This window comes from Talpa occidentalis, unplaced genomic scaffold (assembly GCF_014898055.3).
Source record: "Talpa occidentalis isolate TD23 unplaced genomic scaffold, MPIMG_talOcc4v2.1 talOcc4.11, whole genome shotgun sequence".
In the NCBI taxonomy this organism is placed as follows: Eukaryota; Metazoa; Chordata; class Mammalia; order Eulipotyphla; family Talpidae; genus Talpa; species Talpa occidentalis.
The window spans coordinates 61,254,052-61,270,352 of NW_023601104.1; the positions used below are offsets into that span (position 1 = coordinate 61,254,052).

The window sequence follows — 16,301 nt, forward strand, 5'->3', positions numbered from 1 at the left end:
GCCCGCCCGGCCCCCGGCCGGCTCCGTACCTGCGGGGGTCGGCCCCGCTCTTTGTTGCGCTCCGCTGCCGGGACCTACTTCTCCGCCGGCGCCCCCGGCCGCTCCGGATCCTGCGCCGCCGCCGGCCGCCGCGCCGCACGTCCTCTCGCAGGCGGCAGAGGCGCGTACCGCCGCCGCCGCACCACGTTCCCCACCCGGGCTGCGTCACCGGGAGACACGTTCCCGGTCAGCGTGGGTCGGCGCCCAGCGGCCCGTCCGAGAGCACCGGCCGCGCGACTAGAGTGCCGCCCTGAGGCCTGGTCGCGACACGACACCCTCCCGGCCGGGCCGCCGCGCCCCCCGACCGGCCGCGTCCTCTCAGGGCCCGGACTCCGCTGCGCACCCTGTCAGGGTAGGGACGCCCCTGGGATTGCGAGGGGGGACGGGCCTCGGCGAAACCGTCCCCAGAGTCGTCAGGTAAACTTAGAGGGTGACGGGTAGAGGGAGAAGGTGCGCACGAGGGCGATTGGAACGCAATTCGCCTAGTTCAACACGGAAAAGGTACGTTGAGGGCACAGGGCCAGAAGTAACCTGGCCGCGGGGCTGCAGGGAAGGAGGTGGGGGAGTGCCAGGTTAACTAAGCCGCGCCACACCCTACTGCACCTTCCTGTTTTGCAAACCATTCCCAGTGGTACCAGTTTGAAACTGCACGGCACACCTGCACAACCTGTCTTCTACTGAGTTTTCCAGAGATGTTTCGGAAAACCTGGATTCCCGGGAAGCCTCAGTGACCTTGTTGGGTCCACGGGGTCTCTCACCGCGGATATTGCACCTTTCATGGATCAAGACTTTTGCAGAGCCCAAAACAAGTCAGAGACCACAACCTGGTTCTGACTCTACCCCTGAGACGAGACATCGAGTTTGGCAGTATCTCGGTATCCTTGCCTGCGACTTGAAGAGGATCTACATGTGACACCCAAGAAAGTGTTTACAAAACAATTTGGGGGATTATCAAGAAGGTTATCAAACATAAGAGGCTTTAAGATAGCTCACAATGTATAGATTATTGGGCAGGACTTCAGGGAAGCAATTTGCCTGGTATTTCACAAGTTGTTTCACAGCTTCAGTTTCCTTGTTCTGAAGATAGAAATCAAGTTGCCAGATGTATGTATCCTGGCAAAGTTATTTCTAGAGCCCAACAGAGCTTTGAACAGAAAAGCCAGATAACACGCAGCCACTGCATTTAGTGACTGAAAAATCACAAAAGAGCAACTTAGAGATGGTGTATGTGACTTTGAGCATCCAATCAATTTTGTTATTGGGCAATATACTTCTTTGTTGACCACTCTACTCAATTGTATAATGTAGAAATTAAATTCACACCTTACCAGGACAGGGAATATATGTATTTTCTTGTGCTCTATGCACAAAGGGCACTTCTTTAGGGACATAAGTAAGCTCAGACTTATGGACAAAGCCTATGTGTTTGCTGCACTGAAAAAAAATGGTTGAAGAACAGTTTCTTCTTTCAAAGCTTTTTGGCACTTGGTTTGGTGGGCACATACTTTTGGCTTCAGTCACTCAAAATTTTTTCAAATGTTCTATTGGTATCTTAATACTTGTTTACTATTATAGATTCATTTTTTCATTTTGACTCAGTAATCATTCATCCTTTCTCGAGTCTGAATTTTATTCTTACCAGCAGAGAATTTAAGGCAGCAAAGTCTATATAATACAAAACAAGATAAGGATAAGTAAATGAGGAAATAAATATGTCTTAAAAAAAAAGAAAAGAGGATACTGGAACAATGCAATGAATTGGCTACAGCAGGGGCTTTATATAGAGTTGAGACCACAATGAACCAATTGATGGAGAGCAAAGTACAACTTTTCCTAATACTAAGATTTTAGAAAGATTCACCTCATGAACCTTCACAAACTGGAAACTCTGAACTCGCAGTTTGAGATGAGGATAAATGTCCTCTGATAATCCTTCAAGTGTGTTGTCTTAAACACAATGATTATGGTTGTGCTTGGCAATATGGATATAGATTCAGCAATAAAAAGTTTGATGTCATAGGCTTCAATGAGACCTTGGCGTGCAGATATTTTATGTAGCCAGTCGTGCTTTCACCATCCACACAGATGTGGACAGCATGAAAAAAGTTGAGATTCTATGTGGTGATTAAACAGTATGTCTGCTATAATCATTATTTTACTTATACAACAATACATATACAGAAAATACCACTTGCTTTATGCTAACTCCAAAAGAATCTAAAAGATTTTTTTAAATATTTTTTTAAAGATTTATTCATGCATACAAGAACCGGGGTATAGCCCAGATGTGTGGGAGGGTGAGAGGACTCACTAGAGACAGAGCAGGAAACAGAACAGGCACACTGACTGAAATATACTGCTGAGGGGAGCAGTGGGCAAGAGAGGAGAGGTCTGCCAGGCCATGTGGGTATCTCCCCAGCGGGAGGGCATCGAACCTGTGCTGCAGAGACTGTGTACAGCTTCATAGTGCTGTGCTCAACAGCCTGCGCCACCAGGGTAGTCCAAAGATTTTTTTTTTAATATTTGCTGAATTAATTTAAACAATCAGTGAAGTTATAACTGATGGGGTAAATGTTGCATAGTTGGTAAAGAAATTAAAATTCAATTTCCATAAAAATATACAGTGTATTCCACTTTAATCCACATAACCTATAATGGTTTGCTCTGTTCTTTGTAGTTCTTTCAAAGTTCTTTAGTAAAATGCCAGTTGTAATTTGTGGCCTCTGATTTCATTCTTAGCCAAGGCTAAATAAAAAAAAAATTGAGACATGTTTAACTTTTACATAGGTAAGGTTAGCAATTTACTATCCAAGACAAATGGCTAATAAAACTTTCCAGTATAGCAGAGCAGAACATGAGGGCAATAACTTTCATTTATGTTTCATATAGGCTTAAACTATGTAACCTCCTGATGAATCTTCCAACATAAATTAGTTGTAACTGCTTTACAGATCTTTAATATATAAATCAATTGAATGCAATTGAATGTTGAAAGTCACTTGTCACCATTATGATTTGGATTTCCAAATAGTTCATCTTTTTTTTTGTTGTTGGTTTATACCAGTAAATTTATATTTAAGATAGAGTAAGTCAAGTTTTTCATCTTTGTTGTTGTTGTTTATACCAGTAATTCAATATTTAATGTAGTAAGAGTAAGTCAAGCTATTTTCTTTCCAACGTTCTAAAAATTATCAGGGAAGTTCTTCATTGATGAAGAAATACAGTTATTTTAAAAAGCTGTTTGCTGATGAAATTTAAGACAGTTCAGAGATCATCCAAGAACTGAATGCATATTATAAGTAAAAAAATTCTAGGTCTGATGAGCAGAAACCTAGTTCAAGTCACTGCAATGAGATCCAAGACTTATTACCCAGTTCCTATACTTAGGTCAGTTTACAAACCTGGACTCCAGTAATCGGGAGGACATCTTCCTTCCAGGAAGGATCCTGCTGTGCAGCCAGCTATAAACAGTGAATCTTTCCTGAGGTAATTCCCAGAGCATTTTTTTACCTTTTACCTGAGTGATTCTGAATTGATGAATGGGAACTTCCCAAACCTTCTGGAAGTTAACAGACACTAATCCTTGCAGTCTCAAAATACCACCAAAATTCCAGTGATCAGAGTGGTTACAAAGTCAAGTGCAGCCTTCATTCAGATAAATACACTGTGTAGTGCTAGCAAGGCACACAGAAGGATCTCTATGATTGGGCAGATGGGTTAAGGGGAGTCCTGGAGCCCTTGGTGGCTTTTTCAGGCTTTTATTGAGCTTTTTACATCACTTGTAGTGTGGCCACCAGGTACACGGCAGGCCGGGGGGCCAAGGGGTCAGGATGCTGGCAGACCTCCGAGCCCCCAGCAAGTCTTCACTCTTTCTGGGCTCTCTGCTTTCTCTCGTGGTCTCTGTTTCTCTGCTATCACCGCTGCTCTGTTGCTGCTTCTGCTGCCGTTGCTACTACTGGCATCCCCATGATGCTGCCCTTATATACCCACTCTCTCAGCCCAGGTGTGCCCACCTATGCATGCCCACACCCTACTCCGGAAGTCCGCATCAGTCACACATGTAGGACCACAGGAGTCTATCATTAATGCTAATGGTGGGAAGGTGGAAAATCCTGACAATTGTCACTTATCCTATATTCACTCTGGGTATAGTGGGCCTGGAGAGTCCTCTGGGGTTATTTTTCCAGACCCAAAATATATATGACAATAAATTCATCTAGTAGCATAATTCTTATATTAGGTATATATGGAGCAAGGGCTATTGTGATTGGAAGGGTCAAGTGATACCTCCCTAGTTAATCCCTCCTCTCTGTCAAAGTAGAGAAATAAAAATGAAACTCAGTGGGGGAATTACAGAAGTTAGTGTTACCATTAAAGCTCTTAAAGATATGTATTTCCCTTTGAACTCATACAACAGCCAAGTTAGTTTGGGGGAATGTCTGGATTGTTAAAAGTTTAAAAATGTATTCAGATGGGCAATCATATTTGTAGTTCCACGTGTGGAATCTTTACTAGAGCAAGTCAACACAACCCTTAGCACGTGGAATATAGCTATTGACTTGAAACCTAGAATGTAACCCTCTTTTCAATTTCCATCAAACTAATCAGATGATTTCATGACTGTGGTAGCAAGGTGGGGAGGGAGCACATGGACTATGGGTGTTTTGGTGGTGGGTGCTATGTAGTAATAGTACCAGAAGAGAGAGATCCTAAACTTCTAAAACACAAACAACAATGTAAACCAATGTTCCCTGAAGAAAAAAAAAAAAAAAGAACACTAAGGACTTGGATCATATGTACGGGAGTAAAATTTGGGTCACCTCACCAGAGATGGTAATAGTATAAAAGGGAAAATGGAAGCTAGAATGGTCACTTGGGCTTTCCTCTCTCCTCTTTCTCCACTCATTATCACAACCGTAATTTTTCAAGTAATCATGTCTGTCAGAGGAGACTAATATTCTCCTCAATCCTAGAATATAAACCTTGACTTAGACTTATTCCTTTTGTTAAAGATATGGTTTAGGCTTAGTCAATTCTGGATAATGACACAGAGGGAAAGTGCACTGGAGTTCTTCCAGGAAAGCTTATTCACCTTTAACAAGATACACAAGATTTAGACATGCCTTTTTCTGTCTTTAGGCATGACTATCTCCCTCTGATGACTAGAATGGCAGAGGCCATTTAGGGTACCATGAGAGGTAGGAAATGGTAAATGGTATTTGAGTAGAGGTGATAATGTGCAACTTCTGGGTTGCGACCTTAGAATGGATTATCTGCTTCTTTCCTTCCTTCCTTTCTACCTGGCTGGAATGTGGATGTGAATACCCAAGCTAGAGCAGTCATCTTAGATGTAGTCCTCTTGTTAAAGGAAGCCCCAAGTTAAGGATGGTGTTTGGTTTCCTTGGCATTTTGAAGCCATCATATTAGCCCTGGATGGCTTATGTTGTGATTATTTCATGAAAATGAAATATTGGTCTCTTTTAAACCACTGTAAATGTTTTTTACAGCAATGAAATCTTTACCCTAGCTAATGTAGTCATGATGATGTTGAGCTGATGTTGACCATAGAAACAAACTGTCTTCAAATTGTTATATGATAGTAAATGTCCTTATATGATAGTAAATGTGGATAAGCCATTTTGAGTTACAGCCAAGAGCATTCTCACTGATAGAAGTACTTTTTTTTTTTATAGAGGCATGCTTTATTTATTTGTTTGCTGGTTTGTTTGTTTGTTTTGTTTATACATGCACTGGGTACAGTCAGAAGCGCGGAAGGGTGAGAGAATTCACCAGAGCCAGAGCGGGGAGCAGAGCAGGCAGAAGGACCGAAGTACACTGCTGAGGGGAGCAGCGGGCGGCAGGAGAGGTCTGCGCGCCATGTGGGACCCTCCTCTGGTGGCCGGGGAGCAGCCGGGGATCAAACCGGCGCTGCAGAGGCCGCAGGCAGCTTCACAACCCAGCGCTCAACCGCTGCGCCACCGGGGAGGCCCAATAGAAGCACTTTTTTAGGATTGCTAGTTATGAAAAGAGGTTTTAAGTTGACACATCAACTATTGAGAAACTCTTGACTGAGCAAACCCTTTTCTTATGATGGAGGAGATGAACATAGTAAATGATCAATGGAAAAGTATAATTGAGAGTACAGGTGAGAAGTAATAATCTATGGTATAATATCCCAGAAGAGTAAAGAAGAATAGGATCTATAGTACTAAAGTCCAATGGAAGAATGCCTTTTTATATATTTTTCTAATTTAAAATAAACATAAATTTGCTTTTTTGGAACCAAAGAAATGTTGGCCTCTTTACATAAGTTAGAAATATTTCCCTCCCATGGGGTGCAATTGTATGGGAATATAAAAATAAAATTTAAATTAAAAAAGATATTTCCCTCCTCTTCAGTGTTTTGGAAGAGTTTATAAAGGATAGGTATTAGACCTTTCTTGAAAGTTTTATAGAATTCACCAATGAAGCCATGTGTTGCTGGACTTTTGTTTTTGGAACACTTTTAATTACTGTTTCAATTTCTTTACCAATGATAGACCTTTTCAGATTTTCTATTTCTCCCTGATGCAGTCTTGGAAGGTTGTATGGTTCTAAGAATGTATGCATTTCTTCTAGGGAATCCAATTTGTTGTCATATGAATGTCCACATGTACTTCTTTGTTATGTTGTAATTTCTCTTTCATTTCTGATTTTATTTATTAGTTTTTTCTCTTTCTTTCTAGTTGAGTCTCACTAAAGCTCTGTCAATTTTGTGTATCTTTTTAAAGAAACATTCCTTGGTTTCATCGATCCAATGAATATTGTCCTTTTAACCTCTATTTCATTTGTTTCTACTCTAACATTTATTATCTCTTTCTACTGTTCTTTGGCTTTGCTTTTTCTTCTTTTTCTAACTCCTTCAGGTATAAAAGAACTTGTCTTTTTAAAAACAGCCTTATTCACCAAGTTACCAATTCACCAATAAATTGTATAATTCAGCAATTTTTAGCGTATGCACAGAGTTGTGCTCATTGATTTCACAATAAATTTTAAAACATTTCTCACTCCAGAAAGAGTCCTCAAGCTCATTAGTAAACACTCCCCAACTTTCCCCCTGCCTCCCACCCATCCTCTGCAGCCTTAGACAACCATTAATCTTATTTGTCTCTTATAGATTTGCCTGTTCTGGACATCTCATACACATGGAATTACAAAATATGTTATCTTTCTCACTGGCTTCTTTCAGTATGTTTTCTAGGCCCATCCGTGTTGTAGCATGTATCAATATTTTAGTCTTTTTATGACAAAATAATATTCTTGTGTATGTATATGTCACATTTTATTTATCATTCAGCAGTTATTTGGAATTTAGGTGTTTCCTACTCCTGGCTATTATGTATAACACTGTTTTGAATATTTCCCTGTATGTTTTATGTGTGAACATATAGTTATATTTCTTTTGGGTACATACCTATGAGTAGAATTACTAAGCCATAAGGCAGCGCTATGTTTAACTTTTTGAGTTGTTACCAGATTTTTTTTCCAAAATGACTGTACCATTTTATATTCCCACCAGCAGTATATGTGTGGGAACATCTCTGCATCCTCATAAATACTGTTTTCATCTCCCCCCACCCCAATATATTATTTTTTTCTTTAAATGTTTATTTAGGTAAAGTTGGTTACATAATTGTATTTGTTTTAGGGGTTACAGGTCGAAATATCTATAAATGTATGTTTTCACACCATGCCTACCACCAAAGTCCCAATAATCCTCCACCGTGCTTTGTCGGGCACCCTCTCCCATCCTGCTACCTTCCCCTGTCTCAGTTTTGGAGTCAGATATCAAGGGTTGTTGGTTTGGTTTTGACTATTTGTTTTCTCTATATTCCACATATGTTATTAACATGCAGGTCCTGTCTGAAAGCCATCTTGAGTTAAATAGAGAGAACAGAGTTAGAAGTTGATGAGGTATAAGCAGAGGTCGTGGATCAGGAAATTAAGATGTGAACATAATCTTCTAGGCAGAACTGATTGGTGTAGTATGGGCAACAACCAAATGTATGAGGAATGGGACGATGTATCTTGAGGGCCAAATAACATGAAGAGACAGTGTTACTGAAACAGGGGTGTACAGGGCTCGAAGGCAACAAGGCAAGAGGCCAGTTGGAAGGATGGAACAGCCATCCACCTGCCTGGGCTCTGAGACCAGAGAGCCTTCCAAAAGCCCCCAAACACCAAAAGGCCAAAAACCACAACCAAGGGCTATCGCGATACAACACCCACACAATAGGAGTCTGTGGGCAATAGCCTCACAAAGGACAGGGCCCAATAAGAGAGCAGGTCACCGTCTGTGGGTTCTCACGGCATGCACAATTGCAAGAGACCTCAGGCTTCAGGAACAACCACCATGGGGTTTATATTACAAATGGGAAACAAAGAGCTCACCATGTCCACAAGTGGCCAGCTGTCTCACCCAGGCGGTCGCCACCGGTCACCAGGCGTGCTGGACAGCACGGGGCCAGTAGTGATGGTCACTACTGGCCTCTCAGAAGCGGTGTCAGTGACACTCAGTGTTAACAGCTCTCTGTGAGTTGTCGGGTTATACCAACAACTAATAACTCTTTGAGACACCAGGACCGGGGCTGTTGGTGCTCCTCTCAGGCAATGTCAGAGACAGGACCAGAGGCCCAGTCTCTGACCGAAGTCTTTGGCTTCTTTTCCCTCCTAGGAGGTCGGCTGCCGTACGATTTTCCTTTTTCTTCAGAGGCCACGAAGGGAGTCTTCCTCTTCTTTCTTCGGAGGCTGGAACCATCTTCAGGGACTGGCATCCTCTCCCCACTTCAGGGGGCGGGCGTCTTTCCTTCAGCTCCCTCTGACCCTGGCTTATCTCCTCGCTCGGGGTGCCCCACCCACAAGCCTGATTGGGCCATTTTTCATTCCTGTGGCTGATTGGGCCTTTCAGCACCAATGAGCTCACAGCTCGCACCTGATTGGTCCATTCTGCAATCCGGGAAATTTGCTGTTACATAAAAGATTTTTGAGGAGCAACTGCCAAAACGGACAAAATGGCAGTTACTGGCCTCTGAGGAGCAACTACCACAGCTGACTTGTGGTGAAGGAGCGGGGTGAAAGAACACCACTGCTGCTGCCGGCTCCCACCACTGAGGCAGCTGGGTCCCGGTAACATTTCTAGGATACCGAAAACTAAGTTTGGAGGTGTAAAGAAACTAGTGAAAAGGGAGAAGTTGAAAATATTTTTTAAAGTACATATTGCCTTTTGCTCTCTATTCACAATCATCGACAACCTTTATGACTGTCAAATCTCACACAGACTAGGTAGTTGATTCTATGTCAAAAATTTGCCATTCTAACTAGATTTTATCTCGGCAACCCAGTGGGAAAATTTGCCTACTAGATATTTAGCTACAGATTATGACCATTCTAGTTGGCATTTATTTTGATCTTCTTGATCTAAATTTTGACATTCTAATTTTTAAAAACAGGCCTGTTCAATAAAAGGGTACAAAAACCTATGAAGCCTTCTTTACTAATATGACCATGCTTTTATTTTTTTTTTAAAAAATTTATTTATTCATGCTTACAAGAACTGAGGTACAGGCCAGAGATGCGGGGGGTGAGAAGATCCACCAGAAACAGAGTGGGGAACAGAACAGACAGACTGACTGAAATACACTGCTGAGGGGAGCAGCCCTCGCCATGTGGGTTGCTCCCTGGCCGACCGGGGATCGAACTCGTGCTGCAGAGGCTGCCGATTGCTTCATAATGCGGTGCTTAACCCTTTGCGCCATCAGGGAGACCCTGTCCATGCTTCTAATAGAGAAAATTGTAACTGGTAGATGCAGATTATTTAACTTGTTTGGCTATATAAAATGTTTACAAGTGTTCGTACTAATGCTTTAACGGTTCCAGAAAACAGGTATTTGAAATCCAGAATAATGCATATGTTGGTTTATGATTTCTGTAACTTGTAATGCTGATAAATTCTTTGCATGTAAGAGGGGGCTGTTGAGAGAGAGAGAGAGAGAGAGAGAGAGAGAGAGAGAGAGAGAGAGAGAGAGAGAGAGAGAGAGAGAGAGAGAGAGAGTTTCCCTTTGAAAATATTGCAGTATCTCGCCTGTCACTGTCTTCACACTCTGGAGGTGGGCTGAGGTAGGGAGGGTGTGACGCTGATATTTGTGTGAACTCGGTTTTGTGATGCTGAGCTTGGTTCATCTGCTTTCTCCTCCCTTCTCCTCCCCACTCCTTCCCACCAGCGCCACAGCATCATCCTCTGAGTCTGAGCGAACCGCTCCTAGCGCGGGCTCAGACCCTCCCGCCGCCCGCAGCCTACGGCCGGGGAGAAGAGCGAGCGAGTGACAGCGCTTCCCCGCCACCAGTCCCCGGACCGCCATGGCCAAGAGCCGCAAGGACAGAAACAGTTGGGGTGAGTAGCAATGGTGATTTCCGCAGCCGGCACGGGGACTGCCCTTCGGCTTTCTGCTTCTGGAGAGGCGGAAGGCCAAGGCTGCCCGGCACCAGCATCCAGGACTGGCAGCCGGGCCACGGCCGAGCTCCTGCGGGCCGAGGGAACCATGGCCGAGCCAGACCAGCTCCGCGTACCCGGAGCCGCGCTGCCGGGGTAGGGCTGCAGCCTCACCGAGGCCAGGGCCTCCAGCTTCTGGCCCCCCATCGCCACCCCTCCCCCATGCCGCCGCCTCCCAGCATTTGGACAGCACCCACTGGTGCTCTCCGGGGACGCGCCGGCTCCGCTTTAGCGAAAGGCTATCAAGTAGGCGATGGGGATGGGCAAGGGGCTGTTGTTACCCGGCTACGAGGAGCCAGAGACGGGGGTTCCCACCCCCGCGTCCGCTGGAGCTGAGTTCGCCTGCCCCGCGGGGCGCGGGCTCCCGCAAGCAGGCAGCGCGCTGGAACAATGAGGCGGTGCGTGCCTGGCCGGGACAGAGCGCTGCAGACCCGGGTAATTCGGGAGAAGGAACACCGGTTTGGGAACCCCCTAGCGCTGCAGTAACCGTGTACACTTGGGAGTTGGGGGGCAATATGGGAAGGAGGGAAGCAAAGTTGTGGTTTTCAGCCTTCTGCTCCACCCCGACCTGGTGCCCCATTCAGACCAGCCCGAGGAGTGGCTTTTGTTCTTCGATTTTACCTTTTGGGGATATTGGGCTCATGATTCAGCACCAGGCTGAGGGGAGGGGAGGGGAGGGAGAAGCTAGGCCCAGTGGGTTCACGCCGCGAGTGGGTGGGCGGCGCTCACGCAGGCGGAGAAGAAGGGCGCAGTGATGCAGGAGACAGCGCGGCCCCACCCGCGCCTCCTGCCTCGGCCCAGGAGCCTCAGCGTGGCAGGTTGGGCGTCTTTTTCCGCCTTGGTCTCCCGATTTCTACTAGTCATTGTGCTGTAAACTCACTGATGTTTAGGAACTAAAGCCCTCTAGGGAATTTAATTATCTAAACCAGAGCTGAGCTCAGGCTACAGTGGCTTGATGGTCAGAGAAATATTTTGTTCGTTAGCTTAAAATTGTTATTATTTGGAAGGTTCATAGTCACTAGGAGTTTGGAGTTGCTTGATTGTCTTCAGTGTTTCAGAGGGAACTCTTTTATAACTCTCCATCTGACTAATAGGTGTAAATTAAATTTTAATTGGTTATTTGGGTTACTTTTATCAAAGACCATATTGCTCCTGGTCTGTTTTGATTGCCACAAAACCAACTTAACCCCCAGTAGGCAAGGTGTACATTTGACAGATTATCCTAAGTTTGCAATAGATGGGAGAGTTGAACCAGGGAGGTCTGCAGTAAGTTGAGTATAAGCGAAAGCAGTTCAATTTTCTGAGATCACTAAACCCCAAATTAGTAGGTCTGTCTATTGCAGTAAGATCATTTTCTTTGCTTCTTCTGAAATTTGGAGTAAACTTTTTCAGAGCATTCCCTTTCAACCCTTCCCCTTGGCCTTTAGGATACCAGTTCTTCAACACTCACAGTTAAATTATGTCCAAGTCAATATTGGTCTTGATCTCTGAGTGTTGTCTCTTAACACAGACTGTTAAGACATAGTCATGTGAAAATTTATTCTGAGGATTAACTTTTTCTCCTTCATGAGGCTTTCAAAACCATTATTCTACATTATTTCCTTTGCTTACAGTTTTTGATGTAGTGAATAGCTTGCTCTCTTTCTATCTCTCTCTGGAATGTGCTTCCAGATGGGATTTGCATACACTAGGAACTTACCCAAAATGCATATTCCTAGATCTTCCAGCCAGACCATTTCATAGGTCTGAAATGGGGCCTAGGAATCTGTCTTTTAATTAGCACTGTAAGTGATTGAGAAACAGGTGGTCTTTGGATGTTATGAGAAACACTATGTTAGATCATTTATATTTGATAGAAACATGTTCCAGATAGTTTACACAGAAGTCATAAAGAGAGTTTTAACTCACACAGTGAGTTAGGAAAGGAAATATTAGAGACACCATGTCTTCACTGGAAATTCTCACAAAACAGGAATAGTAGAATTGTGGAGCTGAATATTGATGCATTATAGAATGTTTTACTACTCAGATTTTCCTTTGCCATAAAGTATATATGGGATATATGATTTACAAAATGTAGTATATGCATCAGAAGCTAGAGAGGGCCTCCCTAGTGGTGCAAGGGGTTAAGATGCAACCTACGAAGCTGTTCTCAGCCACTGCAGCAAAAGTTCGATCCCCGGCCAGGGAGCTACCCACATGGCTCAGCAGACCTCTCCTAACTTGCCACTGCACCCCTCAGCAGTGTATTTCAGTCGATCTGCCTGTTCTGTTCCCCACTCTGTCTCTGGTGAATCCTCTCACCTCTCCACCCTCCCAACCTCTGGCCTGTATCCCAGTTCTTGTATGCATAAATAAACAAATCTAAAAAAAAAACCCCAGAAGATAGAGATTTTTGGGAAATATGTTAATCTTATCTGTCCTGATTCCATTTTAATACCAGCATCTTGTACAATGTCTAACACATAGTAGGTATTTAATAATAATAACATTGTTGAACTAATATCATGAAATAGGTATTGTAATCCTCATTTTACATATTAAAAAGACAGAGCTCCCAAATGTTAGAGACCAGATTTGAATTCTGTTGTTTAACACCAGATTCGTTTATCTACACCACTAAGCTGTACTGCCTCTTTGTTGAATGGATAATATCTCCTGCCTTGTATAAAGCTAACTTTTCCAGAAACAGTCACATGCGTTATTGCATCTGCTCTTTAGTCTCTTAAATTTGGAGAACATGTTATTCCTATTTTGCAGATGGAAAAAGAAGTCTCCGGTAGCTTAACTACCTTAGCAAAAGTCAATATTTAGTAAGCTAGAGGACTGAGATTAGAACCTAGGGTTGTCTTCTAGTTCATTTTCTATAACATGATGTTGTGTAATATTTCTATAGGATAATGAGGTTTTGTATGAGGGTAATAAAACAGGCCCTGGGAAGTCAGAATTTTTCCTCATCATAGAAATTTAGGTACTTAAAATTATTCAGTGAGGAAAAAAACCTGGTGATCATTTATAAAGGAAGACAGAGCTAAATAATTTTTTAAAACAAGCTAGAAAGAAAAGGGCAGAGGGCAAAACTATACTATCCAGAATTGGAAAATGTGGGACTTCCCAAGAAAGAGAGATACACAAAATCTTTACAGGAGACCTAAAATTCAGATAAGGATCCTGTAGGACCATATAACAGGTATTATTTTTATTTGAGTGGTCAGAGAGACCTGTTAGGTTCTACAAGGACAAAGGGAACTAGAAAGCATCTTTGGTGACCCCCAGAATTGAGAATGGTGTTTGAGGATAATACCCAGAGATACACTGGGAAACAGGTCTGTGACTAGAAATGGTAACCTCACCACCTAATCCTAACTTTACAATGAACTGGAGTTTGAATAAATTTAAAAATTTAAAATTCTTCAAAGGTTGGCAATATCATCCTTATTTTAAGACTCAAAGAACATGAGTAATTTGTCAAAGGTTCCATAATTTATAAGTTATAGATCTAGGATCTAAACTTAGGGTTATTTGTTTCTCCAGTCCATGTAATGAGGACAAGGAAGTAAAATAGCATACCAAAAGGTGCCCCAACAAGCCTTCCTAGGCTTTAGCTTGTTTGAGAAATCAATGCTTTATAAACTTGATCACCTTGGAAAAGAAGGCAAAGAATGTGCTAGTGTGGAAATAAAGGGGACAGATGAATATCAGAAAGTAGCCCAGAAAACAGCCTTTCAGTATTGGGCTTAAAACTCCAGTATTATCAAAAATCAAACAGACGTGCACACTTTTTTATTTGTCTTTGTTAATTATGGTTGCTTAAATACTTGGGATTCCACCTGGGTATTTGATTTTTCTATAATGTCACAGAAACAGTGCAGTATTACTTTAGAAAAATAATATTTGCACTAAACTGTCATCTTTTCCTGCCATCTCCTTTTTAAATAAAGAAAAAGAATTGTCTTAGCTTTTTTGTTTGCCTCTTTTTCTAAATATCTATTCCTCTTTATTGTATCTCTGTTTAGCTCTTTTTGTCTTTCTTTTCTATTTTCTTATTTTTTTGTGCATCTCTATTATTTCTTGTATTTTTAATTTCATTTTGTATTCACTTTTTAACTTAAAAAGTTGAATACTGAGCTCATTAAATTTCAGCTTGTATTCTTTTTCTAATATGTGCATTTAGGGCCATAATTTTAATTTGCTGACTCCTTTATATGTTAATATATAGTAGGTTCATTTTTGTCAGTTTTAAGTATTTTCAATATCTACAGTGATTTTTTTCCTTTACCCATAAATATATAGAAAATATGGATTTTTCCAAATCATATTTTTGTTGAGTGATTTCATACTTAATTTTATTCTAGTCACCATATATGTTGAATAGAAGCATTACTTTCTAGATTTTGTAAGTGTTCTATATCTGTACTGGCCAATGCAGAGGACACTAGACATACATGTCTTTTGAACACTTGAATTATAACTAATGAGAATGATGACCAAACACTTAATTTTATTTAATTTAAACAGCTATAAGAGACTAGTGGCTACAATATTATGGGGCATTTCATGTTTATAGAATACCCATTCTTTGAACTTTGTTGAAACTTGCTTTATGACCTAGCTCATGTTAATCTTTATAACTATCCCATATAAACTTTGAAAAGCATTTTGCTTTCTAGATTTTTATGTAGTGTGCTCTTTATTAGCACAAGCTTGTTAATTGCATTGTTCAGATTTTCCATACTCTTGCTGATTTTTGGATCACTTAATGTATCAGACATTGAGAGTTGACAGATATTTTTAAATGCTGAGATATCTTAAAATGTGACAGTGGATTTGTCTATTTTCCCTTGATCTTCTGTCAAGCTTTCTTGTTTATAGAATTTTTAGCCATGTTGTTAGGTGCACACAAATGTGGACTTCTTATATCTTCCTGATAATTTAAATCTTTCATTTTTCTGTGGTGAGTCTCTTTATCTTGACTAATGCTTTTTGCTCCCCCCACCAGTTTGTTTTCTATGATATTAAATAGATGCTTCATATTTCTTTTTCTGATTTAGTTTGTGTAACTGCTGAGCAGGAGTGGCTGGGATACTTATGCTAACTGGTATCCACAAAATAAGTCAGTGTCCATCTGATTATTGAGAATCTTTCTGCAATGAGTGCCTTTGATGAACTTTCACTTGGGACCAAATATATTTATACTCTATGCCTATTTCAAAGATCCGTTCACATATTTCTTCAAAGTACCTCATCATTCAGCCAAAATGTTAGCTACTGTCCATGAACTGATGCAATTCTCTATCTTTGACATGTACTACAAGTCTCATGGATGTATCTATTCACTGTCTATTCTGTTAAAAGGCAATAAAGATTTCTCCTTTGCTCTCTCTTCCAAATATGTGAATACTTTTCATTGATAAAATATAAACCAAAACACTGCTAAGGGGTTATAAGAATTGTAGTACTGTAGTTTCCACATCTCCAGTCTGCAACATGAAAGAGCTTAGAATGGTGGAGACAGGGCTGAGCATTCAGCACAAAAAGCAAACTTTCTTCCCTAAATAGGTGATTCAAGAATGATTAAGGACTAAAAATTTCCTTACAAACTGAACACTTCTAAAATTGATTTTTCCCAAATATACTGTAAACACATGTATATTTGTTTGTCTTCCTTAATGGGAATTACACTCCCATCTGCTTTTTTTCTTAAATTATGTGAACATATTTTCTTATGATTAGG

At 41.7% G+C, this 16,301-nt stretch overlaps 2 protein-coding genes across 8 annotated transcripts in view; one reads left to right on the forward strand and one right to left on the reverse strand.

Annotated features, from left to right (window-relative positions):
• MAP4K5 (mitogen-activated protein kinase kinase kinase kinase 5) overlaps positions 1 to 78 on the reverse strand; it is a 95,336-nt gene extending 95,258 nt beyond the window's left edge. The window contains exon 1 of the mRNA XM_037503300.2: positions 30 to 78. The gene's annotated coding sequence lies outside the window, so the exon portion shown is untranslated. The remainder of the gene's footprint in view (positions 1 to 29) is intronic.
• Positions 79 to 319: 241 nt separating this feature from the next.
• Positions 320 to 16,301, forward strand: part of ATL1 (atlastin GTPase 1) — a 53,167-nt gene continuing 37,185 nt past the window's right edge. Inside the window, exons 1-5 of one of the 7 annotated variants that reach the window (XM_054690303.1) lie at positions 320 to 540; positions 669 to 914; positions 3,432 to 3,525; positions 8,753 to 9,204; positions 10,299 to 10,468. In XM_054690303.1, coding sequence (XP_054546278.1) covers positions 10,435 to 10,468 — 34 coding nt within the window. In that variant the 5' untranslated portion in view covers positions 320 to 540; positions 669 to 914; positions 3,432 to 3,525; positions 8,753 to 9,204; positions 10,299 to 10,434. Of the gene's footprint in view, positions 541 to 561; positions 915 to 3,426; positions 3,526 to 8,752; positions 9,205 to 10,298; positions 10,469 to 16,301 lie in introns of those variants that run through there. The other 6 variants (XM_037503301.2, XM_037503308.2, XM_037503304.2 and 3 more) reach the window with 6 other exon arrangements.